The sequence below is a fragment of the Protopterus annectens genome, chromosome 13.part0 (genome assembly GCF_019279795.1).
Source record: "Protopterus annectens isolate FY-2018-M chromosome 13.part0, PAN1.0, whole genome shotgun sequence".
Classification (NCBI taxonomy): domain Eukaryota; kingdom Metazoa; phylum Chordata; order Ceratodontiformes; family Protopteridae; genus Protopterus; species Protopterus annectens.
The window spans coordinates 234,538,404-234,565,344 of NC_056747.1; the positions used below are offsets into that span (position 1 = coordinate 234,538,404).

Here is a 26,941-nt window from a genome sequence, read left to right on the forward strand (position 1 = left end):
GCCCTTGTGGCTCTGAGGGATCTAGATTTTTTGAGATGAAGCATGTTCATCAAATCTGGGTTTGACATGGCCTTGTATGTCAGGCATAGGTCACCTCTGAGCAAGCGGTAAGCAACTGAATATAACTGGAGTTCTTTCAGTCGGGCAGCATAAGACAGATTTTTGAGACCCTTTATCCTTTTGGTGAGGAACTTTTGTGGCCTCTCCAGCTGCCAAGTGTCGGGTCAGATACATTCCGAATGGGGCATTGTACTCTATCATTGGTCTGATGAGTGAGGAGTATAGGGAGACTATGACTTCCCTTGATCTAGATGTGAATCCCTTCATGATAAGGTGGGCAATGTAGAAGGTCTTCCTAACTACTTTAGCAATATGGGTGTCGAATGAAAGGCTACTGTCCACCTGGGTTCCCAGGTCCCTGATAACTTCTTCTGTGATCAGGGGATTGCCTCCTATATGGTAGCTAGGGGTAACCTTATTTTTCCCGAAGGGTATGGCTATGCATTTCTTGGCATTTAACTTTAGGCCATGGCTCTGGCACCAGTTATCCGTTTCTGTAAGACCCTTCTGAAGGATATCTGTGTCGGATGTGTTTTCAACTACGGCGCCCAGTTTGCAGTCATCTGCAAACTTTGTCAGCCATAACCCTCCTGTGTTTGCTTGTACTTCAGAAAAGTAGATGCCAAACAAGAGTGGGCCCAGGACTGAGCCCTGTGGGACACCACTTGTGACAGGCTTTGAGTCTGACATGGCGCCAGCAACTCTGACCCTGTGGGTTCTGTCACTCAGCCAGTTTGCAACCCATCTTGTAATGTATGGGTTTACATTTAAGTTGATGAGTTTATCAATGATGCCCGAGTGGGGTATTGTATCGAAAGCCTTCGCCAGGTCTAGGTAGGCTGTATGGACTGCCTTTCTTTCATCAATGGCCTTGGTGACTGTTTTGAAAAAGTCAACCAAGTTTAAGAGGCATGATCTGCCTTTGACAAAGCCAAACTGGGTTGGATCCAAAGTCTGCAAATTCCCTATGTCTTTATTTATGAGATCCATTATGATCCTCTCCATGGCTTTGCAGATAAGGCTTGTCAAGCTAATGGGACGGTAATTTCCAGGGTCGGTGGAGGCACCGCCTTTGTGGAGTGGGACCACAGTCGCTGCGCCACTCCCTGGAGTGCGATCCGGAGGCGAGACTAAGATTAAACAGCTGTCCAAACTGTGGGTTTAATTCCTCGTTGAGTTCATGGAGCACACAGCCGGGGACACCATCAGGTCCCATGGATGCTGTGTTCTTTGCCTTGGAGAGAGCAGTTCTCACCTGGGCATTAGAGATGTTTGGGGGGCTACAATCATTTGGTATAGATATCTCTCCTTTAGGGGGGGAGAAGTTTGCACTGAACCTGTCAGCCAGGATGTTGGCAATGTCTGGAGGATCAGTAAACTTCACATCATTTTCAACTAATTCTGAGCATATCTGGGAGTTTCCTCCTAGGTTTCTGACATAGCTGAAGAATGCCTTATGGTTGGAGTCCTTAGCTATTTTTTTCTCAAAATTAGCTTTGGATGATTTTATGAGAGCTCTTAGCTTTTTACTTATAGTGATCAGCGGTGTCTTACCTTTTAAGGATTTTGCTCTATCTTGTAGTAGCTTTCTCCTTTTGTTGTAGAGTTTGTTTATGGCTGGGGTCCACCAGACTGGACGCTTGCCTTTGGTACAAAGAGTCTTTGTTTTGCTTGGGATTGCCTGATCCATGCAGCCCTGCAGGTGCTGGTAGAAGGCATTTGTAAGTGATTCAGCGGTATGAGTAATGTTAACCGGCTCAGGGGCCTTAAAGGAGACCACACTAGTCTTTAGAAGTGTGAAGTCGGCTTCGAGAAGTTCTTTACTGTGGTCTTTTTTATTTCGGTGGGGCGGATGAGGACCTCCAGCGAGATTAGTTTGTGATCTGATCTCACCAGTGAGGGGTATACTTCCGGCGTTGAACATTGTGCTCCCATGTTCGTGATGATGAGATCAAGTATGTTTTCTCCTCTTGTGGGGATGGTGACTAGTTGTTCCATGGCATTTGAGTTTATGAATTCCAGGAACTTTTGGGCTAGAGTGTTTGGGCTTGAGTAGTGTTCCCAGTCTATATTAGGGTAGTTGAAGTCACCTAGTATGATGGTGTTCGGAGATACATTTATCCCCTCCAGTGGTTTCAGGAAGGCCATATGAGGTTCCTGAGTTTGCGAGGGTGGCCTGTAACATGCTACAAATTGCAGAGCAGTCTTGCCTATGGTTAATTGCACCTGGATGGTTTCCGATGCATCGTGCGTTGCCACCAATCTAGAGGTATGGGTGTCCTTGATGAATATGGATACCCCTCCTCCTTTCTTGGTATTGTCCAGGTTTTGGGGCCGGAACGCACGATATGAGGTAAAACCCGATGGTGCTGGGGTGCTCTCAGGAGCCTTGAACCAGGTTTCTGTCACAGCACAGACATCGATGTTCTCCATACTGAGAAGGGCCTCGAGTGCATGCATCTTGAGGTTGAGACTTCTGGCATTGAGCAGCATTACCCTTAGTTTTTTTCTTTATTGTGTTCTAGGGTGGTAGGTTTAGAATTTGAGCCTTGTCTAAAAAAAGGCACTATGGGGGTGGCAAGAGCCTTTGCCAAAATCCGGAATCCCAGGGGTGACAAGTGCAAGCCGTCCCTTGCTAAGCAGCGTGGCTTGTCCAGCATGTCATCCCAGGCAGACAGACATTGGATCCCCTTTGAATGACACCAGAGTTTAAGCCAATTGTTAAAGCTGATCATCTTATCTCTGTATTGTGGCATCATTCTTGGTGAAGGTAGGATACTGCTCAAGGTCAGGGTCATACCTGCTTGGGCTACATAATCAAAGAGCTCCTCTATGTCTCTTTTCATGTAGTCCAAGGAGGTACGTCTCAGGTCGTTAACACCAGCATGGACAATGATTGAGTCGTACTTGTACCTGCTGTTGAGAGACCTGAGTGCATGCGTTATGTGGCGGATTCTAACACCCGACAGGCAGCTTACTGTGACCTTCTCCTTACTCAGTCTAGTGAGCGGGACATCAGTGTGTCTGACTATGGAGTCACCAATGACTAGTGTGTCTGGCATTGTGTTTGGCCTTAAGGGCTGTGACTGCTTGACACTCTGTGTGGTCTATGTGTTGCAGGTGTTGTGTTCTGAGGTGGTAGTTGTTTGGGTGTCTGCTTTGGTGGTCTCTGCTGTTTTGGTAGATTTTTGATCAGAGCCTCCGAGTATGTCTTTGTGTGTTTGTGTGTATGATTTGAGGTTGTGATGGTATTATGCGAGACTGGGTCTATAGTGTGTGTGGTTACCTTCTCCTCCTGTCTGGTCTTGCCAGTCCTATGTTGAGAGAGCTCAGCCTCCAGTTTGGCCGTATAGTTGCATCTCTCGCATGTATTTGTGATTTGTGGGAGGAGGAGAGGGTTGTCTGTGTACATGAGGCAATTGTAACATTGCCACAATATTCCCAGGTTCACCAGCTGAGCAGGAGAGGACATTAGCAACTGATCCCTCGACATGCTAAAGGGAATAGACAGAAAAACTTAAAAAAAGGTTTTGGGGGATGTGGGTGACCGAGAAACGGGGTTTGCTTTTTTGGGGTACTTTCTATAACAAGAGTGCTGTATCGAGGTGATAAGTACTGTAGGAGCAAGTGCTTGGCTATACAGATAGAGAATAGTCTACTTGGGAGTCAAGTAGAGATAATTTATAGTTGTAGGATACACTAAATAGAACAGTAGTATACTTTGAGGAAGGTAGTTTTAAGGGAAAATTTGAAGAGTGGACTTTAGGTAGCCCTAATAGTTTAAATCTGATTAACCGGCGCTGCCCTAGTGTGCAACTGTAGCAGCTCCGCGCTAACGCGTGCTTTATAGCAGGGGGCTGGAAAAAACAGGAAATGACCCAAAATGGCCAAAGAATTACTAGTTGCTGCTTCTAACCACTCCTCTGAGGACAAACAAGCAGCTCAGTACTCCCCACTCCCACTGGTGAGTAAAGAAACTACCTCTGGCCACACAAGAAAATGGAGGAACACAGAAACCAAATACAAAGCCCACGGATCAGCAAAATCTGATCACTGGAACAACTAGCTAGGAAAGTTTAGGAAAGGAGAAGTATTTTTTTTGGTTTTTTTGCAAACAGACAGAAAAAAATGCAGTAAATGCTGCGTTTTCGACTAAATTGCTATCAAAGGCTGGTACACTTGAGTGTATTAGCCTGTTTGTTACTTTTAAGGAATACTTTAGCCAACAAGTGCAATCAACAATTTAAGCACACAAAAACAGGAAAATAAGGTAATAAAACAGTAATATAGGCACAAACAGTAGTCGCAAAGCTCAAAAGATCGAAAAATGCAAACTTAAAAAGTTTAAAAAATACTTATGATCAAGAAAGTTGCTTTTTCTGCTCTCTGCTGGCTTAGGAACTCTGCAGGGGACCACGAGGAGCTATGCCAAGTTCTCTAATGCCAGAAAAGCCCACCAAAGCGTGCTTTATAGCAGGGGGCTGGAAAAAACAGGAAATGACCCAAAATGGCCAACGAACTACTAGTTGCTGCTTCTAACCACTCCTCCGAGGACAAACAAGCAGCTCAGTACTCCCCACTCCCACTGGTGAGTAAAGAAACTACCTCTGGCCACACAAGAAAATGGAGGAACACAGAAACCACTGACAGAAAGCTGCTCAGAGGACACAGGGAGACATTTGTTCAAAATGAGTATGCCCCATGGAAAGTAACAGATATCTCGAAGCCTCCTCAAAAGAAAAATCTCAAGGGATTCCAAAGAAATATCTGGAGGTGTCTCAGTCACTCATCTGATATATCGCATCAGAGTCCAGATGAACCAATATTCCAGGAAGTTCCACCTACATTAACAAACAAATTAACAGAACCACCGTCTCTTCAGTATTCAGAATACGGCAAACTGATCAAGAAGCCAGTTAAATGTGACATCTCCAGAAGTGATACAGGACACAAAAAAAGCACTGCACACTGTCTGAACAATGCACAAAAAGTGTGAAGCAAGTGGACTGAAGGCAAAGTGACATGGCAGCCAATTCTGCTGCTGGCAACTGGAGGTCGGCCAGCAAATCAGGTGCTAGAGGGATGACTAAAGGGAAATGGGGGATCAGAGCTGATGTAAGCCCTCCTTCACGGTGTGGGGGGGGGGGGGGTTACGCTTCTATTGTACATGGACACCATCTGCTGAAAATGAATACTGAAGAGCAGTGTCCCAGCTTTACACACAGCAGTAGAGGGGTATGTAGCCTTATGATCAAATGCTCTAAAGCATCATGTGATGCACATGATGAGTCACTGCACATTCCACCTCCACTTAGGGGCAGTTATTCCTCATACTAACTGCAGTTCTCTTATATAATAAAAATCCTGTCCCTGTCTACTATGACATCCCCTTCCCAGACTCTGATAGTAAATTGGGAAAGGGGATAAATTTCACCAGAGAAGGCATGGACCAAAAATAAAAAGTCTGAAGTATTATCTATAGCCAAGATAATGCCATTACAGTGACTAAGTAATAAAAGCTTCACATGTATAAACTAAAATGCTTCTAGATAAAAAAAAAAAAAGGAGCACTGCTATCTCATTTATTAAAATAAATTGTTTAGCTAAATGTATTTTTAGCTCATGCAGAGTACATGTATGTCTTATGTGGGGTTTCAAGTATGCAGATACATAAGACACTTGATACTGATGAAATTGGCAGCACAGATCTTCAACGGTTTATGAGCATCCCAACATTACCAAACGTTAGAAGTAGCACAAGGTCAGGAATAAGAGTACTAGAGAACCATAGGATCAGCCCTTGGTCAGGTGATCTTCATTAAGCATGCGGCAGAAATATAACAGGAAAAGAGAAAAGGAGGATTCTCTTCCTCGAGGACAAAGCCAGGTGGTGAAGAAGAGAGTCTAAGTCAAACGGGCTGAAAGGTTGCAGTTGAGAAAACACTGACACCTGCAAACTACTGCACTTAGGCCACATCAACACTGGTATGAAATAGTTGTGGCTATGTAGAACTGATGGCAGTACAACACAAAAAGGCTGTAAGGACCATCAGGAGAGAAGATACAGCTATAGAAGCAGAACATTAGACAACTCGAGCACAGATAAGCGCCACCAGAAGTGTGTGTGCAGTGTAGGAAAAAGGGATATATTCAGACACTGCAAAAATTGGAAATTTTCTCAGGCTCCCAACTGAAATGCCATCACTTGTAACACTTTTTTTTTTTTTTTAAACAGGGGAACACCCCCAAACTTTCTGACATCACTATATGTTGGAAAAAATGGGAATATTCAAAGAAATGGCCATCTTGAACTTAGCATATGTCCATATTTTCAGCCATTCGGTTTCAACGTTATGGGAGTCACTACAGCAGATCCTGATATTTCAAATGGTTACCCTATTCTGTCTACAGCCCCCATAAGAAATTTGGGTTAGCTTTGATATGGATGTATAAATTCATATCAGTGTTGTGTGAAAGGGATCATGGTGAGGAAAACATAGCACTGGTAGCAGACTATAAGGATCAACTACTTCCTGGATCTTCAAAAGTAAGGAAAGTAAATATTGTGGGAAGAAATAGCCAGGGAATTGTTATGGCTAGGCTTGTATAGGCCCCTAGGGCCGATAGCCTAGTACCAACCTATGAACTTCATAGAAAAAGTTAGAGTCACAGAATGGGCTATCACAATTAATAGTGGAAAGGGAATCCACAGCATCATTCAAATGGCATGGGGATGGAGAATGGATGACAGCTACAGGACAGATACAACGCTTGTGGAAGCCTACAAAGGTAGAGTAGACCAGCTTACTCCTCTCACCTCAACAGACACTTATTGTACATCCAAGGCATTGATCCTATCAGAGACCTGACTTGCCATACATAAAAATACCGTGGCAGACTAGCTTTATGGTTTGAAACATTCTTAGAAATGTCACTTTCTCCATTCCTTTGTAGGCTTAGTTCTCACAATATTTTTATGCTACTTTGTACATACAATATTCTGTTTAGTTGTTACTGTTCTCCTTAAACGCCTGCATCAAAAAATCTTCTCTGGCCTTATTTTGAGACCCCCCCCCCCCATTTCAACATAAGTTTTCAATTCTGATTTGTAGTCTTCTGCTGCTGCTGTGTATATGAGCCTTGATTTTGTAGTTCTAAAGCTTTTCTTCAAACCTGGTAATCTTAAAATCACATTGTTCTGCACAGAGAAACAACTCATTGCACTTACCTCTGGCTCATTTTCACTGCTTGTACCTTACTATCCATATCCATCAAGAGCTTCCAGCTTCTCACTTTTTATAGTATGTTTTATTTAGCCAGTTATATGCATAGTGCATGAAATCTGGACAAAACCTAAAATAATTGGGGAACAAAGACCCAAAAATAAGGACAGATTTTAAATATTGCTCTTATACACAAAGTTGATAGAATAAGATTGTGCATTAAGCACTCATTTTCTGAAGCCCATGAAGTCTGAAATGCATGTAATTTGTCATTGTTTTTGTGACTTCAAAACCCCAGTGATTTGCCAGAAAACCACAAATTTTATGACAGTCCAAAAATATGAGGTGAAATTCTGGACACTTGAGAGGTATGTTTACCTGCCACAATATAATTCTTGTTTAATCCAAACACCCGCCTACTTCATCTTATCTCCCCGTAAATGTGTATTTGCTGAACCAATTCATGTGTGGAAGCATAGTTTACTGCTATAGCCTTTGTTTTGGCTTCATTCATTTTGTACCCTGAAAAAAAGCTTGAAACCGTCTCAAAATGTCCCACAAATACTGAACAAACCTTTTCTGGAGTTATCAAATATAAAACATGATCTGCAAATAAGAAATTTCCCTGAGTACCGTACCAGTTACATCTTTGAATTTGAGAGTCACTTATTTTATTTTTTGTATTTGGCTCAAAGTATAAAGCAAATAAAGGAGAAATAGCAGCCATGCTGGGTTCCTACACCTAAGCCTAGCTTTTCAGGGGAGAACCCTCCAGCTGGGTTTTTGCCTCTGACCCTTCATATATCTTCCTAACTGACCCACAAATTCTTATCAGGAAATGCAAATGCTGCTACTGCTCTGCTCAAAATCCCAACCAACTCTGTCAAATGCCTTTGCTGCCTAAATACCTACTAGGATCTCCTTGCTCTCTGCTTTCTTTTGGATTATTGTTCTGTTAATGTTATATGCTTACATCCCCTCCACAAAACCACACTGATCCACATCAGTTTTGGCAACACCTCAGCCAGTACATTCTACCATCAAGCAAATGTGATGAAAATGTATTACTAGAGCTTCAATATGTAAACAGACCATGAACTCTTGCAGCCTTTAGTAGCAAATATACATACTGCTGGTTACAAATGGGTACTCAATATATAAAGGGAAGCATACCTCAACTATCCAGATTTTCACAGAATGTCCAGATTTTTGCCTCATATTTTTGTTATGCTAATCAAAAGTTATGATTTTCTGTCAGATCACTATTTATTGTTAATTGACATTCGATTACTAGGAAAGTACAAATGGGTAGGTGCTCATTTTCAGCAGAGGCCATGAAAGAAAAGCTCCAAAGTATTACAAAAACATTTTAAGAACAAACATTTTATAATCTTCAAAAATACAGTAAAAAATCAACAGTGTAAACAATTATACCAAATTAGACATAATGTGAAAACAGTAATTAAAAAAACTGAAGCAACTTATATGACGAAGTCCTCCTCAGTATGGAGAACATTGATGTCTGTGCTGTGACTGAAACCTGGTTCAAGGCTCCTGAGAGCACCCCAGCACTATCAGGTTATACCTCATATCATGCGTTCCGGCCCCAAAATCCAGACCGAACCACTAAAGGAGGGGGAGTATCCATATTCATAAAGGATACCCACACCTCCAGGTTAGTGGCAACGCACGAAGCATCGGAGACCATCCAGGTGCAATTAACCATAGGTAAAACTGCCCTACAGTTTGTAGCATGCTACAGAAAACCCTCTCAAACTCAGGAAACCCACACAGCCTTCCTGAAGACACTGGAGAGTATGAATGTCTCTCCAAACACCATCATATTGGGTGACTTCAACTACCCAAACATAGACTGGGAACATTACTCAAGCCCCAACACCCTAGCCCAAAGGTTCCTGGAGTTCATAAACTCAAATGCTATGGAACAACTAGTCACCATTCCCACAAGAGGAGAAAATATACTAGACCTGATCATCACAAACATGGGGACAAAATGCTTTACACGAGTATATCCTCATTGGTGAGATCAGACCATAAATTAATTTCACTGGAGATCCACATCCGCCCAACCCCAGCAAAAGACCACAGTGAAGAACTTCTCAAAAGCAAACTTCACACTTCTTAAGACTGGAGTGGTATCCTTCAAGGCCCCGAGCCAGTGGAAACCACAACCCACGCTGCTGAAACCCTTACAAATGCCTTCTACGAGCACCTCCAGGAATGTATGGATCAAGCAATCCCCAATAAAATCAAGACCCTTTCCACCAAAGGCAGGCCGGTCTGGTGGACCCCAGCCATAAACAAACTCTACAACAAGAGGAGAAAGCTACTACATGACAGAGCAAAATCCTTAAAAGGGAAGGCATCTCTGATCACTACTAGCAAAAAACTACAATCACTCATAAAATCATCCAAGGCCAACTTTGAGAGAAAAATCGCTAATGACACAAAAGACAATCATAAGGCCTTCTTTAGCTATGTTAGAAACCTGGGTGGAAACTCCCAGATATGCTCAGAATTAGTCCAAAATGATACAAAATCACTGAACCCACAGACATTGCCAACATACTGGCAGACAGGTTCAGTGCAAATTCCCAAAAGGAGAAATATCTATCCCACCAGAGTCTAGCCTCCCAAACATCTCAGATGCCCAGGTGAGAGCTGCTCTCTCTAAAGCAAAAACACAGCATCAATGGGACGGACGGTGTCCCCGGCTGTGTGCTACACGAACTCAATGAGGAACTAAACCCACACATAAGGCTGCTGTTTAATCTTAGCCTTACTACAGGATCGCCAAAGAATGGCGTATGGCAACTGTGGTCCCACTCCACAAAGGCGGTGCTTCTACGGACCCTGGAAATTACAGCCCATAAGCTTCGAGCCTTGTCTGCAAAGCTATGAAGAGGATCATAATGGAACTCATAAATAAAGACATTGGGGACCTACAGACACTGGATCCTACCCAATTTGGCTTTGTCAAGGGCAGATCCTGCCTCTTGAACTTGGTTGACTTTTTCGAAACAGTCACTAAGGCCATTGATGAGGTAAGGCAATTCACACAGCCTACCTTGACCTAGCAGCGTTGACACAATACCCCACTCGGGCATCATAGAAAAGCTCACCAGCTTAGATGTAAACCCATATGTCACAAGATGGGTTGCAAACTGGCTCAAGGACAGAACCCACAGGGTTAGAGTTGCTGGTGCCATGTCAGACTCTAAGCCGGTCAGCAGCGGTGTCCCACAGGGCTCAGTCCTGGGCCCACTCTTGTTCGGCATTTAATTTTCTGAAGTGCAGGCAAACATAGGGGGATTGTGGCTGACAAAATTTGCAGATGACTGCAAACTGGGCACCATAATTGACACTCCATCAGACACAGACATCCTCCAGAGAGGTCTCATAGAAATGGATAACTGGTGCCAGAGCCATGGGCCTTAAGCTAAATGCCAAAAAATGTATAGTCATACCCTTTGGGAAAAACAAGGTAACCCCTAATTACCACATAGGTGGTAATCCATTAAACACGGAAGACGTTATCAGGGACCTGGGCACCCAAGTTGACAGTAACCTCTCTTTTGACACTCACATTGCCAAAATGGTTAGGAAGACCTTCTACATTGCCCACCTGATCATGAAGGGATTCACATCCAGATCAGGAGAGGTCATTGTACCCCTGTACTCTTCACTTATCAGACCAATGATCGAGTACAACGCCCCATTCGGAATGTACCTTACCAGACACCTGCAGGAGTTGGAAAGACCCCAAAAGTTCCTCACCAAAAGGATAAAGGGGTTCAAACATATGTCATACGCTGCCCGACTGAAGAAACTCCAGCTCTATTCAGTCGCATACCGTCTGCTCAGAGGTGATCTGTGCCTGACATACAAGGCCATGTCCAACTCGGAATTAATGGACATGCTCCACCTCAAAAAATCCAAATCCACCAGAGCCACGAGAGCAAGAGACTTAAACGGATATAAATAGGACGTGCTGGAGGGACAGATTCATCACCCAGGGACTCCCTACACTATGGAACAGAATCCCAGTCCATGTGAGGCAGAGCCCCTCACTGACTCTGTTCAAGAGAAATCTTGACGAGTGGATGGGAGATCGTAGGTTTACCCCGGGAATCATCTCTGTGTCACTGCTGGACAGAGGCACAGCAAACTAATGGGTATAGTATTATAGGTTCATAGGTTTATACTAGGCTATCTGCCCTAAGGCATTTATAAGCCTAGCCCAAATTATTGTGGCTTACGCCACCCCTTATATGAAAAAATACTGTGCCCATTAGTTTGTTGTGCCTCTGTCCAGCAGTGACCCAGAGATGATTCCCGGGGTAAACCTACGATCTCCCATCCACAGGTCTAGATTTCTCTTGAACAGAGTCAGCGAGGTGCTCTGCCTCACATGGACCGGGATTTTATTCCACAGCATAGGGAGTCTCTGAGTGATAAATCTATCCCTCCAGCAGGACCTATTCATAACCGTGCTGAGGTTTAAGTCGCTTGCTCTAGTGGTTTTGGTGGATTTGGATTTTTGAGGTAGAGCATGTCCATTAATTCGGGTTGGACATGGCCTTGTATGTCAGGCACATGTCACCTCTGAGCAGACGGTATGCGACTGAATAGAGCTGGAGTTTCTTCAATCTGGCAGCATGACAGATTTTGGAGTCCCTTTATCCTTTTGGTGAGGAACTTTTGGGGTCTCTCCAATTGCTGCAGATGTCGGTGAGATACATCCCGAATGGGGCATTGTACTCGATCATTGGTCTGATAAGTGAAGAGTACAGGGAACAATGACCTCACTAGATCTGGATGTGAATCCCTTCATGATCAGGTGGGCAATGTAGAAGGTCTTTCTAACCACTTTAGCAATGTGAGTGTCAAAAGAAAGGCCACTGTCAACCTGGGTCCCCAGGTCCCTGATAACCTCTTCTGTGCTTAGTGGATTGCCACCTATATGGTAGCTTGGGGTTACCTTGTTTTTCCCGAAGGGTATGACTATACATTTTTGGCGTTAACTTCAGGCCATGGCTCTGGCGCCAGCTATCTGTTTCCGTGAGTGCCTTCTGAAGGATATCAGTGTCCGATGCACTTTCCACTATGGCGGAAAGTTTGCAGTCATCTGCAAACTTTGTCAGCCAAAGTCCTCCCATGTTGGCCTGTACTTCTGAGAAGTAGATGCCAAACAATAGGGGGCCAAGGACAGAGCCCTGTGGGACACCACTTGTGACCGGCTTGGAGTCTGACACAGCGCCAGCAACTCTAACCCTGTGGGTTCTGTCCTTAAGCCAGTTTGCAACCCATCTTGTGACATATGGGTTTACATTTAAGCTGGTAGTTTTTCTACAATACCCGAGTGGGGTATTGTGTCGAAAGCCTTTGCAAGGTCAAGGTAGGCTGTATGGACTGCCTTTCGCTCATCAATGGCCTTGGTGACTATTTCGAAGAAGTCGACCAAGTTCAAAAGGCATGATCTTCCCTTGACAAAGCCAAACTGGGTCGGGTCCAATGTCTGCAAGTCCCCTATATCTTTGTTTATGAGCTCCATTATGATCCTCTCCATAGCTTTGCAGACTAGACTTGTTAAGCTTATGGGGCGGTAATTACCAGGGTCCGTGAGGCCACCTTTGTGGAGTGGGACCACAGTTGCCGTGACGCCACTCCTTGGGCACGTATCCTGTGGTAAGGCTGAGATTAAACAGCTGCCTTATGTGGGTTTAATTCCTCATTTAGCTCGTGTAGCACACAGCCGGGGACACCATCCGTCCCATTGATGCTGTGTTTTTAGCTTTAGAGAGAGCAGCTTTCACCTGCGCATTTGAGATGTCCGGGAGGCTACACTCGGCTGGGATAGTTATCTCTCCTTTAGGGGAGAGGGGTGAAGTTTGCACTGAGCCTGTCTGCCAGTATGTTGGCAATGTCTGTGGGTTCAGTGATTTTTGTATCATTTTGGACTAATTCTGAGCATATCTGTGAGTTTCCACCCAGGTTCCTAACATAGCTGAAAAAGGCCTTATGATTGTCCTTTGAATCCATGGCAATTTTTCTCTCAAAATTGGCCTTAGTTGATTTTATGAGTGCTCGTATTTTTTACTAATAATGATCAGGGTGACTTCCCTTTTATGGATTTTGTTCTATCATGTAATAGCTTTCTCCTCTTATTGTAAAGTTTGTTAATGGCTGGGGTCCACCAGACTGGACGTTGCCCTTTGTGGAAAGAGTCTTGGTTTTATTTGGGATTGCCTGATCCATGCAGTCCTGGAGGTGTTCATAGAAGGCATTTGTAAGGGCTTCCGCAGCTTGGGTTGTGGTTTCCTCTGACTCAGGGGCCTTGAAGGATACCACACCAGTCTTGAGTAGTGTGAAGTTTGCTTTAGAGAAGTTCTTCACTATGGTCTTTTTGTTTGGGGTGGGGCGGATGTGGATTTCCAGTGAGATTAGTTTATGATCAGATCTCACCAATGAGGGATATACTTCGGTGTGGAGCATTTTGTCCCCATGTTTGTGACAATGAGATCTAGTATATTTTCTCCTCTCGTGGGAACAGTGACTAGCTGTTCCATGGCATTTGAATTTATGAACTCCAGGAACCGTTGGGCTAGAAAGTTAGGGCTTGAGTAATGTTCCCAGTCTATATTCGGTAGTTGAAGTCACCCAATATGATGGTGTTTGGAGATACATTTATACCCTCCAGTGTCTTCAGGAAGGCTGTGTGGGGTTCCTGAGTTTGAGAGGGTGGCCTGTAGCATGCTACAATTTGTAGAGCAGTTTTGCCTATTGTTAGTTGCACCTGGATGGTTTCAAGCTTCATGCGTTGCCACCAACCTGGAGGTGTGAGTATCCTTTATGAATATGGATACACCCTCCTTTTGTGGAGTGGTCCGGGTTTTGGGGCCGAACGCATGATATGAGGTAAAACCTAATAGTGCCGGGTGCTCTCAGGTGCCTTGAACCAGGTTTCAGTTACAGCACAGACATCGATGTTCTCCATACTGAGAAGGGCTTCGAGTCGTGCATTTTGAGATTTAGACTTCTGGCATTGAGCAGCATTACCCTCAATTTCTTCCCATTTTTGTTTTCTAGGGTGGTAGGTTTAGAATTTGAGCCTTGCCTAAAAAGGCACTATGGGGGTGGCAAGAGCCTTAGCCAATATCCGGAATCCCAGGGGTGACAGGTGCAAGCCGTCCCTTGCGAAGCAGCGTGGCTTGTCAAGCATGTCATCCCAGGCAGACAGACACTGGATCCCCTTTGAATGACACCAGACATTAAGCCAATTGTTAAAGCTGATCATCTTGTCTCTATATTGTGGCATCATTCTTGGTGAAGGAAGGATACTGCTCAGGGTTAGGGTCATACCTGCCTGGGCTACATAATCAGAGAGCTCCTCTATGTCTCTTTTCATGCAGTCCAGGGAGGTGCGTCTCAGGTCGTTCACACCAGCATGGACAATGACTGTGTCATATTTGTACTTGCTGTGGAGTGACCCGAGTGCTTGTGTTATGTGGCGGATTCTAGTGCCCGATAGGCAGCTTACTGTGACCCTCTCCTTGTTCAGCCTGGTGAGTGGGACGTCAGTGTGTCTGACTATGGAGTCACCTATGACAAGTATGTTTGGTGTTGTATTTGGCCTTAAGGGCTGTGACTGCTTTGCACACTGCTTTTGTGGTTTATGTGTTGCTTGTGGGGTGTCTTGAGGTAGCAGTTGTTTGGGTGTCTGCTTTGGAGGCCTCTGCTGTTTAGGTAAATTTTTACTCAGAGCCTCCGAGTATGTCTTTGTGTGTTTATGTGTTTGATTCAGTGGAGTGGTAGCATTATGTGAGGCTGGTTTTGTGGTGTGTGTAGTTGCCTTCTCCTCCTGTCTGGTCTTGCCAGTCCTGAGTTGAGAGAGCTCAGCCTCCAGTTTGGCTAAATAGCTGCATCTCTGCAAGTATTTGTGTTATGTGGGAGGAGGAGAGGGTTGTCTGTGTACATGAGGCAGTTATAACATTGCCTCAAGATTCCCAGATTCACCAGCTGGACCGGAGAGGAGATTGACAACTGACCTTTGGACATGCTAGAATAATATTGGGAAATCCTTAATTGAAAACAAGGGCCAGTGGGGAGTGAGGGTGTAGTGCTTTTAATTTTTAGTGCTGACTTATATAATTGCTTTAGTGAGCAAGTGCCAGGTAACTTGAGTGCAATGTGATACAAGTAACTAAATGCAAAACGACAAACAGTAACTTTCTTTCAAGTGAAACAAGGAAATAAGTACAGTAAGCAATGCAGATATCACTAGTGATCCACAGAAGCTGAGAAGTTGCGTATTAGGTGAATTAGCTTCCAGGGAAATAACAAGCAAACAAACAACAAGTATATAAACAAAGCTAGATTCAGTAGGCCTGGATCTAGTCTATGCTAGAGCAAACAAGGTGAACCAATTTCAGTAAGATACAGTTCAAATATTCAGGCACTATAAACCTTTAACCAGAAAATTCCCAGCTCAGAAGGGCAGAGTCCAGCCTCTTCTCCCACAAGAGTGCAGTCCACGAACCTTCTTAATGTAAAATAACTGGCCTGAAGCCCAAGTGCCTAAACCAGAACTAATACACTTGGACACTGGGCTCTCAATCAGCAGTTCCCAACTTAGAAGGATGAAAGCTACCTGTCCTGCCACCACAGTGCTTGCCACAAACCTTCCTAATGTAAAACAACTGGTCTGAAGCCCAAGTGCTTAATCCAAAAGACTTGAATGATAGCTACACTTTAATCAAGTTACAACCATGCAGTAATAAATACCATTGAATACTTTAGAGAATGTCTGGATTAGTGCTCAAGTTACACAAACAAAGCTAGATCCAGCAGGCCCGAATCCAGTCTATGCCACAGCAAACAAGGCGCACCAACTTCAGTAAGAAACAGTTCAGATATGCATGCACTATAAGCCTTTAACCAGAAATTCCCAGCTCAGAAGGGCAGAGTCCAGCCTCTCCTCCCACAAGAGTGCAGACCACGAACCCTCTTAATGTAAAATAACTGGCTTGAAAGCCCAAGTGCTTAAACCAGAATTAATACACTTTTAGAATAACAGACACTGAGCCCTCAATCAGCAGTTCTCAACCTAGAAGGATGTAAGCTACCTGTTCTGCCACAACAGTGCAGACCACAAACCTCTCAGTGCAAAACAACTAACTGGTCCGAAGCCCAAGTGTTTAAACCAAAAGGCTTAGAATGAGTTACACCAAGCAGTAATAAATACAATTGAGTATTTTAAGATGATGCAAAAGTAAAAAGAAGTAGGTAAAAACACAAGTACAGTAAAAGCAGATGAAATTTTTTTTTTTTTTTTTTTTTTTCTGAACAAGTGCTGAGATCAAAGAAACAGATTTGAGTGCTGAAACTAGAAAACTGGCTAGTTACAAGAAAAAAACAAGCTAGAAGGCTTCCCTCAAACACAGAAGGGCTTGGGGGCTCAGAAGCCTACAAATAGTCTGTACCACTTAACAAGAAAGGCAGGAAATAAGCTTAATTTTTTTTTTTCTATTTCCCAGATGCTCACTTTGTACACAGTAGGAGTGCCTGAAATCAGAATATGATCTCACTGCACTCAGTTGAGTGAGCAAATGAGATGGGCCCAGAGGCAGGCTGAGGGGCGGGCAGTTTCAATGCCACTAAGATTAACACCAAAACAAAAACAGGGCGGGAAAGTGTGACACTTCTCAGAAGCCAGTTTCCAAGCTAGGTTGCTGCTGCACGGTGATGAATTGGGGCAAATCAAAATTCTCACTGCAGGGGTCCAGTCATAGGTTCATAGGTTCATACTAGGCTATCTGCCCAAGGGCATTTATAAGCCTAGCCCATAGTATAAGCATTCTCATCCTAAGGGGTGGTGAAAGCCACACACACTCTGGCTAGGCTTATAAATGCCCTAGGGCAGATAACCTAGTATGAACCTATGAACATGATCTAATATTTAGAGAAATTTTAGCCAGTTTGGAGAAATTAAAGTTAGAATAATGCAAACAAGAATTGCAATATAAAGTGAAACAAGATTACTGCATATTTAGAAACAGAGTCACGGAGAGAAATTGAGTGAATTAAGGAAGGGAGTGAAAAACGGGAGTAAGAAGGTGTAAGGCATGACTAGGTACTTGTTCAAGCCACCCTGGTGGAACCACAAAATCAATCGGATGTATAACAGGAGGAAGTAAATCATGACAAAAATTAAGAGGTGCAGCATCCAGCAGGATAAAATCACTCCCAAACTAAACTCAGAGAACAAAAAGTCTACCAAAGCCAAATCTGAGGTAAGTTTGGCCTCCCAGGCCAATGACAACCACAAAGCATTCTTTTGCTATGTCTGCAGCCTCAAAGGCAATACACAATTGTGTGCAGAGCTTATTACAAAATGGAGCCACCTATATTGAGCCAGAAGATGTATATCAAACCACCTGGCTGATAAATTCACCTCCAACTTTAATCCTCTCTCCCTACCCAACCTTCCCTCAGGAAATATCAAATATAACTATCACTAGGGAACAGGTCCTTAATGCTCTAAAACCAAGAACACTGCATCAATGGGCCCAGACAAGATCCCAGGATGCCTTTTAAATAGCTTAAAACATGACCTATCAGGGCCTCTGGAATTACTATTTAACTGTAGTCTCCAAAAAGGCTTCATGCCTCATTAATAGAGAAAGGCAACAGTCATCCCTCTGCACAAAGGTGGTTAATCTACAGACCCACAAATCTCACTAGTCTTATATGTAAAGCCATGGAAAGAATTAGCATGAAAATGATCAACAGAGATATAGTAAACCTCCAAAAACTGGACCCAACCCAGTTTGGTTTTGTCAAGTGCAGATCATGCCGACTCAACCTGGTGGACTTCTTTGAGAAGGTCACCAAAGCAATGGATGAGGGTAAAATTGTTCACACTGCCTACCCTGACCTGGCCTAGGCATTTGACACAATACCCCTCTGGCCTAGGCATTTGACACAATACCCCTCTGCCATTGTTGACAAACTCAACAGGTTAGGTACAAAACCATATGTCACCTGCTGGACAGCAAACCGGCTCACATACAGGACCCAGGAAGTTAGAACTGGGGAGTCCACCTCTACAAAGAGGTCAGTCACAAGTACAGTCCCTCAGGGATGAGTCCTTGGACTGCTCCTGTTTGGCATTTACTTCTCAGAAGTAAAGGCCAATGTCAGTGGTCATTGGCTGACTAAATTTGCAGATGATTGGAAATTAGGAGCTGTCACTGAATCTCACACCGACACAAATGTTCTCCAGGAGGGGCTGACAGACAAACAACTGGTGTCAGAGCCATGGACTAAAACTAAATGACAAGAAATGCATAATGGTATCCTTTGAGAAGTCATCCATCCCTGGTAACTATCATATATCCCCTTAGAGTTGACCCAGTAGTCAGGGACTTAGGGACACACAGATAATAATCTAGCCTTTGATCATCACATGTCTACAGTGGTAAGGAAATCATTCTATGTTGCACAACTTACAAACAAGGGTATGGCATCCAACTCTAAGGAAGTCATTGTTCCACTGTATTCGGCACTCATCAGACCTATCATTGAATACAATGCACCCTTTGGTATGTACCTAACCATGCTTATCCAACAACAGGAACGTCCACAGAGGTTCCTCAACAAAAGAATACAGGGCGTAAGTAATATGTTCTATGTAGACCACCTCAAGGCCCTATCCCCGTATTCTGTCTCCTGCAGGCTTTTGAGGAGAGATCTATGCCTGGCATACAGGGCACTGTCAGACCCCACTCTGATAGACCTCCTGCATATCCACAAAATAAACAGTACTAGAATTACCTGTTCTAAAGACTTAAACCTTGCCTGTGATATAAACAGAACCTGCTGGAGAGATAGGACTATATCCCAGAAACTACCTAGTCTGTGGAACAGGCTCCCCATCCATGTGAAGCAGAGTTCCTCCCTACCTCAATTCAAGTACAACTTGGACAATTGGATGGGAAACGGGAAATTCTTCCCCGATTTAGCACCTACGTCTCTAATGCAAACAAGTAACCTGTAAATTGTTCATTTCCCAGGCCCATGCTTACACTTATCAAGGGTATCAAAACTTGTCAGAAATTTGGGATGCATGGCTAGGTTTAAAAAGGCCCTTGTGGCCGTTAGCCTAGTAAACACCTATGAACCAATATTTAGGAATATACCCAATCTTGGGGTTAAGCAAAAACAGAGACAGATTTTGGCTAAGAAACACCTATGAACCAATATTTAGGAATATACCCAATCTTGGGGTTAAGCAAAAACAGAGACAGATTTTGGCTAAAGAAGTTTCTGAATTGTTTTAAAGGACTGGAGGATGGCTATAGATATGGAGTTCCAGATATGGTATGAATACTCACCATGCTCAACAGATTTGATAGGATTGTGGACAGACAGGAGTTTTTGCTCAGTGGACAGTAATAACAGAGTGGGAATATAACTGTGTAAAAGGTATTTAGTGCTGAAGAAACAGAAGAATGCTGGAAAAGTTTGTAGGTGGTGCAAAGATACGTATGTTAGTGGAAGAGGTAGTCTTAACCAATTTAGGCTGTTAGTACTACACAGTGGTGGTTTCTGAAAGGGATATTTGCTGCAAATTTAGCCACTTTATAACAACATTGTTCAAGCTCTGCTTTTTGTGATGATTGGACGTTAGTAAAGATTGAAGCACCATAAAAAGTGAAGAGAGGAGGTAAGTAGTGGCAAGTGTAGTTTTAGTTGCAGTGGTATGAAAGTTTTTGGCTCTGCAATGCAACCCTAGTTTTTGGGGAGCTTTTTTTAATGCGATTTTGTGTATACAGGCTGAATTTAAGATCATCCACTATCATACCTAATAATTTGCTATTAGTAGTAACATCCGTGGTTGTATTATGAGAGAGGGAGAGGATTTTAAATTGTTTTTTCATGACAGAGGCATTTGGATAAAAAAGTAGTTGTTTGGGTTTGTGTGTGTTTACCATGAGTTGTGAGCTGCAAATCCAGACTTCAGGGGCTGCTAAAGCTACTTCTTGAATAATTTTTTGGAGATTTGCCAGGTTGTCTGATGTGTACAGGAGTGTGGAGTCATCTGAGTACTGTATTATGGAGGCCTGTTGTGTGGATAGCGTTGGTGAGAATGTTAGAGGAGGCGACCAAGGATAGAGCCTGTGGTACACCTGTGGTGACTGGGAGGTATTGAGAGAGGTTGGAGAGCCATTTTATTGACTGATACTTACTGCTTTTGAACCACAAAAGGGTTGGCGGAGAAAGATCTAGTGACAGCATTAGAAGGACTGAAATCACTCAATAATGACATATTTGAGTTTCAGACTTTACATCCTTCAGAAAATTCAAGTCAACACAAATATTGTTACTCTACCAACTTTCTAAGTTTATAAAAGCAATATTTAAAATGTGTCCCTACTTTTGGGCCTTAGCCCCACTCCCCCATCATTTTAGGCTTTGTTCAGAATTCTTGTGCAAAGAAGTTGAGAGGTATGAAGAGAAGCAAGTATTCAAACATAAATACAGATAAAACCCATTCAGTAATGGTCAAAATGAATTACAGTACAGAAAAAAATTGCTAGTATTAAATACATCACAAATACAAATTATTTATTGCATTTCTTAACCAGTAAAATTCTACTGGGCCTAGGTGAGCCCATTTTCAGTACAGGCCTGGTGAGAAAAGCTCCACATAACATTAATAGTACATACAAGAAAAAGCACAACATATATATACAGTCTCATACATTCATACATAAGTAAAAGTTCAAATACCAGTAAAGCTGGTGAATAATGCAAACAACTGTAGTGTTAAATAAAGCCCAAGCCAAACTAGCATAAGAAAAAAAAAAACAAGCAGATTCTCAGACAGTGCAAATTATGGCTCCCTTTCCCCACAATGGTGTTCATAGGTTCATAAGAGATTACTAGGCTAATGGCTGAAAAGCTCTTACAACCCTGGCCAGTTTTACCCAGATTTTATCCATTTTTCTGTCCCTAGGGGAAGGATAACAAGGGTCAACAAGCAAGGTTTTAACATTTTTTTACAGACTGCCTCTGTCCATAAAGGACACCCCAAAAGTGAATTTGTGATTTCCCAACCACTGGTCCAGACTGCACTTGACGACAGTCAGGAAAGGACTCTCCTTCACTTGAATAGGAAGCCTATTCCAGCGGAAGGGCAATCTCTGGTACACATCTGGTTCTGCAGCATGATCTATTTATGTCAGACAACAGGTTTAGATTCTTGGAGCAGGTAACCCTTATGCAGTTAGTTTTGCAAATATGAAAACATTTCCAACAGGGGTGGGTCAATGACTGCCTTGTAGGTCAGGTACAGATCACCTCTCAGTAGTTAGTAGGAAACTGAATAGAGTAACAGGGCTTTTAATTGGCCCACGTATGACATGTTGCTTATACCCTGTATTTTCCTGGTGAAAAACATTTGAGGACATTCCCACTGTTGCAGGTGCCTAGCAAGGTAGATGCAAAGATGTGCACTGTACTCTATTATTGGTCTGACGAGGGCAGAATAAGTGGTACTATGACATCCTCAGATTTGGATGCCACGTTCTTACTTATAAACAGAGCTACACAGAAATATTTCTTCACTACTGTGGACACTTGGTGGTCAAATTTCAGATGACTATATAATGGGTACCCAGATCTCTCACCACTGGGTCCACTCTTAACAAGATGCTATCAGTGTTGTAATTGGCAGAGGTATTTTATATCCCAAAGGTTATTATTATGTACTTCTTCACACTGGTGTTAGAGCCATGGTCTCAAACTAAATCATTAATCTGAATCAGACCTTTCTGTAGGATAGAAACATAGTTTGGGGAGTGAGTGATTGCCTACAACTTGCAGTCATCAGCAAACTACCATCTACATTTGCCTTGACATCTAAAAAGGTTATCCCAAACAGGAGCAAGCCCAGCACAAAGTCCTGTAGTATTCTATAGGTGAGTGGTCTCTTGCTGTATATAGATTCCCCCACTCTAACATGTGTCCTTTCCATGAGCATTTGGCTATCTACTTGGTGATGTAGAGATTTATGCACAATTTTGTGAGTTCATCTATAATACCAGAGTAGGGTATTGTGTCAAATGCTTTAGCCAAATCAAGGTAGGTAGTCTTACACTCACCCATGGCCTTGGTGATCTTTTCAAAGAAGTCCACCCAGGCAGGACCTGGCCTTGACAAAGCCGAACTAGGCTGGATTTGGAGTATAGAGATTTCCTATGTCATTGTTAATCAGCTCCAGGATTATCCTTTCCATAGCCTTGCATATGAGGCTAGTCAGACTTATGAGTCGGTAGTTTTCTGGGTCTGTTGATGGTCTACCCTTGTGCGGAGGATGACTGTTGTCCCCCACTCTACTGGGACAAGGCCTGTCTGGAGACTGTTGTTAAAGAGAGATCTGCGTGGGTATGCGAGACCATATTTCAAGCCATTTAATAGGCACCACAGGAGTCCATCAGGGCCCATTGAAACCGCGTTTCTAGCTTTAGACAGCACAGTGACACCTGTTCTTTTGCGATAACAGCCAAAGGAATGGCAGAGGGTATTTCATGGGGGGTGACTGGAAGTGATGAGGGGGTGAAATTTGAGTTGAATTTATCAGCTAGCAGGTTTGCTGATCCTGGAGAATGATTAAATAAGTTTGATGGAAGGAGGGGGGGGGGGGGGGGGTCAGCCTAGCAAAGACCTGACAAAATCCTTTGAGAAATAGGACAGCCATCTGAACCTACAAGTAGAGCGAGTACCTTCAGTCTTCACAATTGGTCTCCGGAATCAACACGCCTTCAGCGTTATTAGTACAGTGATTTAAATATTAACCTGCCGAGTTTGTGCAATTGCAGCAGTTTGCACATTAAGGAGTATACAATGTGCAAATTCATGCATTTAAATAACCTTTGACTGGAGTATGACCTCGTTTTGGACACTCTTCCTGAACATATTACTCCACTTGTACTATGTAGACAGTCTACATACCGACATAAGTTAATTATCAACCTCTCGTTATACGCATACCTCTCAACCAATCAGGGATACATCTCAACTGAATCAAGGACAATTCCAAAAATAAAACAGGACACTTAAAATATTATTAATTTAAGACATTGACAAAATAAGTGAATAGGAATAAATATATTCGACAGTAAAAGAAGTCTATTACTCAAATTAGTTTCATTGTTTAGCAAGTGTAATTAACGACCTTTTTTCCAAGTCAACGTTTTTAAGAGGGGTCGAGAGGGAGAGGGAACTAAAAATTAAGTTAAAATCAGGGACAGTTGAGACTGAGGAATGAATAAGTACACCCGCTGTAACAGAAACGCACCCAGAATTATGAATTAGTTAAAACACCAACACAGCTACCTTTACAGCATGTTGAAGAGCCGGTCTAACAGCTGTCATTAAGTTATCTTGAGCGACAACTTCAAAAATCGATGGTCTATCTTCATCTGTAAAAACCCCAGTTAAATGAGCTCCGTGTTCTGCCATGTTCATCAGTTAAATGCTTGGACACCTACTTGCCAATGTGCGTAATATCTACACAAATTACGGTCATGATAGCGGGCATATGTAACTCTAATTTACGGAATTTGATATTGAAGATCTAATTCTTCAAAGCACAACCACGTGCCCAAAACCCACCGACAACACAAACCTTTTGACATCTATAAGTCATTGAGACAATATTAATTGTTAACACTCCGCTTAGACTACACTTCCTTAATTGAAATGAGCGTCCTTACGTCATACAACAGTCTGGGCGTAGAAAGGAGTAGGGTTCGGATAACTACGGTAGGTGGAGATAGTCAGACACAAAAACTGTTAAGATTTAGTGACGTTACAACAACACTTGTGTTAATGGTTGATGTAGGCCTTCATTAGCTTTTACACTCTACGGGGTAAATAGGTATATTTTCTTTTTATTAACCAGTAGTGTTTGTTACCAATAAATGTAAACAATTTAAGTTATTGGTTAGACATACAAGTTCTTTGAGCTTGGTTAGTATTACAGTTTAGTAGGAGCCCTTTGCAGCCTCGTGCGAATTTAAATTTGGGTTACCACCTGTCCTTTTCACAGCGCAGTTCATAGGTTTATACTAGGCTATCTGCCCTAGGGCATTTATAAGCCTAGCCAGAGTGTGTTTGGCTTTCGCCACCCATTTTAAATTAATTTTGCTATGCCCTTTTTCGAGGTTAGTATACTGTGCCTCTGTCTAACAGTGACACAGAAGTGATACCCGGGGTAAACCTATGATCTCCCATCCACTCATCAAGATTCCTCTTGAAGAGAGTCAGTGAGGGACTCTGCCTAACCTGGACTGGGATTTTATTCCAGAGTGAAGGGAGCTTCTGGGTTATGAATCTGTCCCTCCAGCATGTCCTATTTATTTCAGTGCTGAGGTTCAAGTCTCTCAAGCGCGTAGCTCAATGGGATTTGGATGTTCTGAGGTGCAGCATGTCCATTAATTCCAGGTTGGACATGGCTTTATACGTCAGGCACAGATCGCCTCTGAGCAGGCGGTATGCCACTGAGTAGAGCTGGAGTTTCTTTAACCGGGCAGCATATGGCATCTGTTTGAGCCCTTTGATCCTCTTGGTGAGGTACTTTTGGGGTCTTTCCAGTTGCAGGTGTCTGGTAAGGTACATCCCAAAAGAGGCATTGTACTCAATTATGGGCCTGATGAGGGATGAGTAAAGAGGCACGATGACCTCCACTGATCTAGATGTGAATCCCTTCATGATTAGGTGGGCTATATAAAATGTTTTTCTAACCACTTTGGCCATGTGGTTGTCAAATGAGATATTGCTATCAACTTGGGTCCCCAGGTCCCTAATTACGTATTCTGTACTTAATGGATTACCACCTATGTGGTAATTTGTGGGCACTTTGTTTTTGCCAAAGGGGATGTCTATACACTTTTTGGCGTTTAGCTTGAGGCCATGGCTCTGGCACCAGTTGTCTGTTTCTATGAGGCCCTTTTGGAGGATGCTTGTGTTGGCTGGAGAGTCGATTATGGCGCCTAGTTTGCAGTCGTCTGCGAACTTGGTCAGCCACAGTCCTTCTGTGTTGGCCTGTACCTCAGAGAAATATATACCGAACAAGAGAGGTCCCAGGACTGAGCCTTCTGGGACGCCACTTGTAACTGGTTTGGAGTCTGACATGGCTCCAGCAATTCTAACCATGTGGGTTCTGTCCTTGAGCCAGTTTGCAACCCATCTAGTGACATAGGGGTTTATATTTAAGCTGGTGAGCTTATCTATAATGCCCGAGCGGGGTATTGTATCGAAGGCTTTTGCGAGGTCCAGGTAGGCTGTGTGGACCACCTTCCCCTCGTCAATGGCCTTGGTACCTGTTTCAAAGAAATCAACCAGGTTTAAGAGGCAGGATCTGCCCTTAACAAGGCCGAACTGGGTAGGATCCAGTGTCTGTAGGTCCCCAATATCTTTATTTATGAGGTCCATATCCTTTCCATAGCTTTGCAGACCAAGCTAGTCAGGCTTATGGGGCGATAGTTTCCAGGATCCGTTGAGGCACCACCTTTGTGGAGAGGGACCACTGTTGCTGTACGCCACTCTTTGGGTACATATCATGTAGTAAGGCTGAGATTGAACAGTAGTTTTATGTTTGGGTTTAGCTCTTCTTGGAGTTCATGTAGGACGCAGCCCGGGACACCGTCTGGTCCCATTGATGCTGTGTTTTTTGCTTTGGACAGGGCAGCTCTTACCTGAGCATCTGAGATGTCAGGGGGGCAGCACTCTGCTGGGATAGATATTTGCTCTTTTGGTGGGGGGGGGAGAAGTTTGCGCTGAACCTGTCAGCTAGGATGTTGGCAATGTCTGTGGATTCGGTGTATTTTTTGTCATTTTGGACTAATTCTGAGCATATCTGGGAATTCCCATCCAGGTTCCTAACATAACTAAAGAAAGCCTTGTGATTATCCTTAGTGTCCTGTGCAATTTTTCTCTCTAAGCTGGCCTTAGACGATTTTATGAGTGCCCGTAGTTTTTTGCTAATACTGATCAGAGATGCCTTCCCTTTTTGGGATTTTGCTCTATCATGTAGTAGCTTCCTCCTTCTATTGTATAGTTTGTTTATGGCTGGGGTCCACCAGACAGGATGTCTGCCTTTGGAGGATTGGGTCTTGGTTTTATTTGGGATTGCATGATCCATGCATTCCTGAAGGTGTTCATAGAATGCGTTTATAAAGGATTCTGCGGTCTGGGCCGTATTTTCCACAGGCCCGGGGGCTTTGAAGGATTCCACCTCGGTTTTGAGGAGTGTGAAATTTGCTTTAGAGAAGTTTTTCACTGTGGTTTTCAGGGCAGAGGGTGGAGTTGGGATGTGAATATCCAGTGAGATTAGTTTATGGTCTGATCTTACCAGTGAGGGATACACTTCTGGTCTGGAGCATAGAGTCCCCATGTTGGTGATGACCAGGTCCAGTATGTTTTCCCCTCTTGTGGGAGTGGTAACAAGTTGTTCCATAGCATTTGAGTTTATAAATTCCAGGAACCTTTGGGCTAGGGTGTTGGAGCTTGCTCCCAGTCTATGTTTGGGTAGTTGAAGTCGCCCAATATAATGGTGTTTGGAGAGACCT

The 26,941-nt window shown here is 43.3% G+C and overlaps 1 protein-coding gene across 1 annotated transcript in view; it reads right to left on the reverse strand.

Annotated features, from left to right (window-relative positions):
- The window catches only part of PEX12 (peroxisomal biogenesis factor 12), a 152,652-nt gene extending 128,562 nt beyond the window's left edge, over nucleotides 1–24,090 (reverse strand). Inside the window, exon 1 of the mRNA XM_044053782.1 lies at nucleotides 23,706–24,090. Within this exon, the coding sequence (XP_043909717.1) occupies nucleotides 23,706–23,837 (132 nt within the window). The 5' untranslated portion in view covers nucleotides 23,838–24,090. The remainder of the gene's footprint in view (nucleotides 1–23,705) is intronic.
- Nucleotides 24,091–26,941: the final 2,851 nt, after the last annotated feature.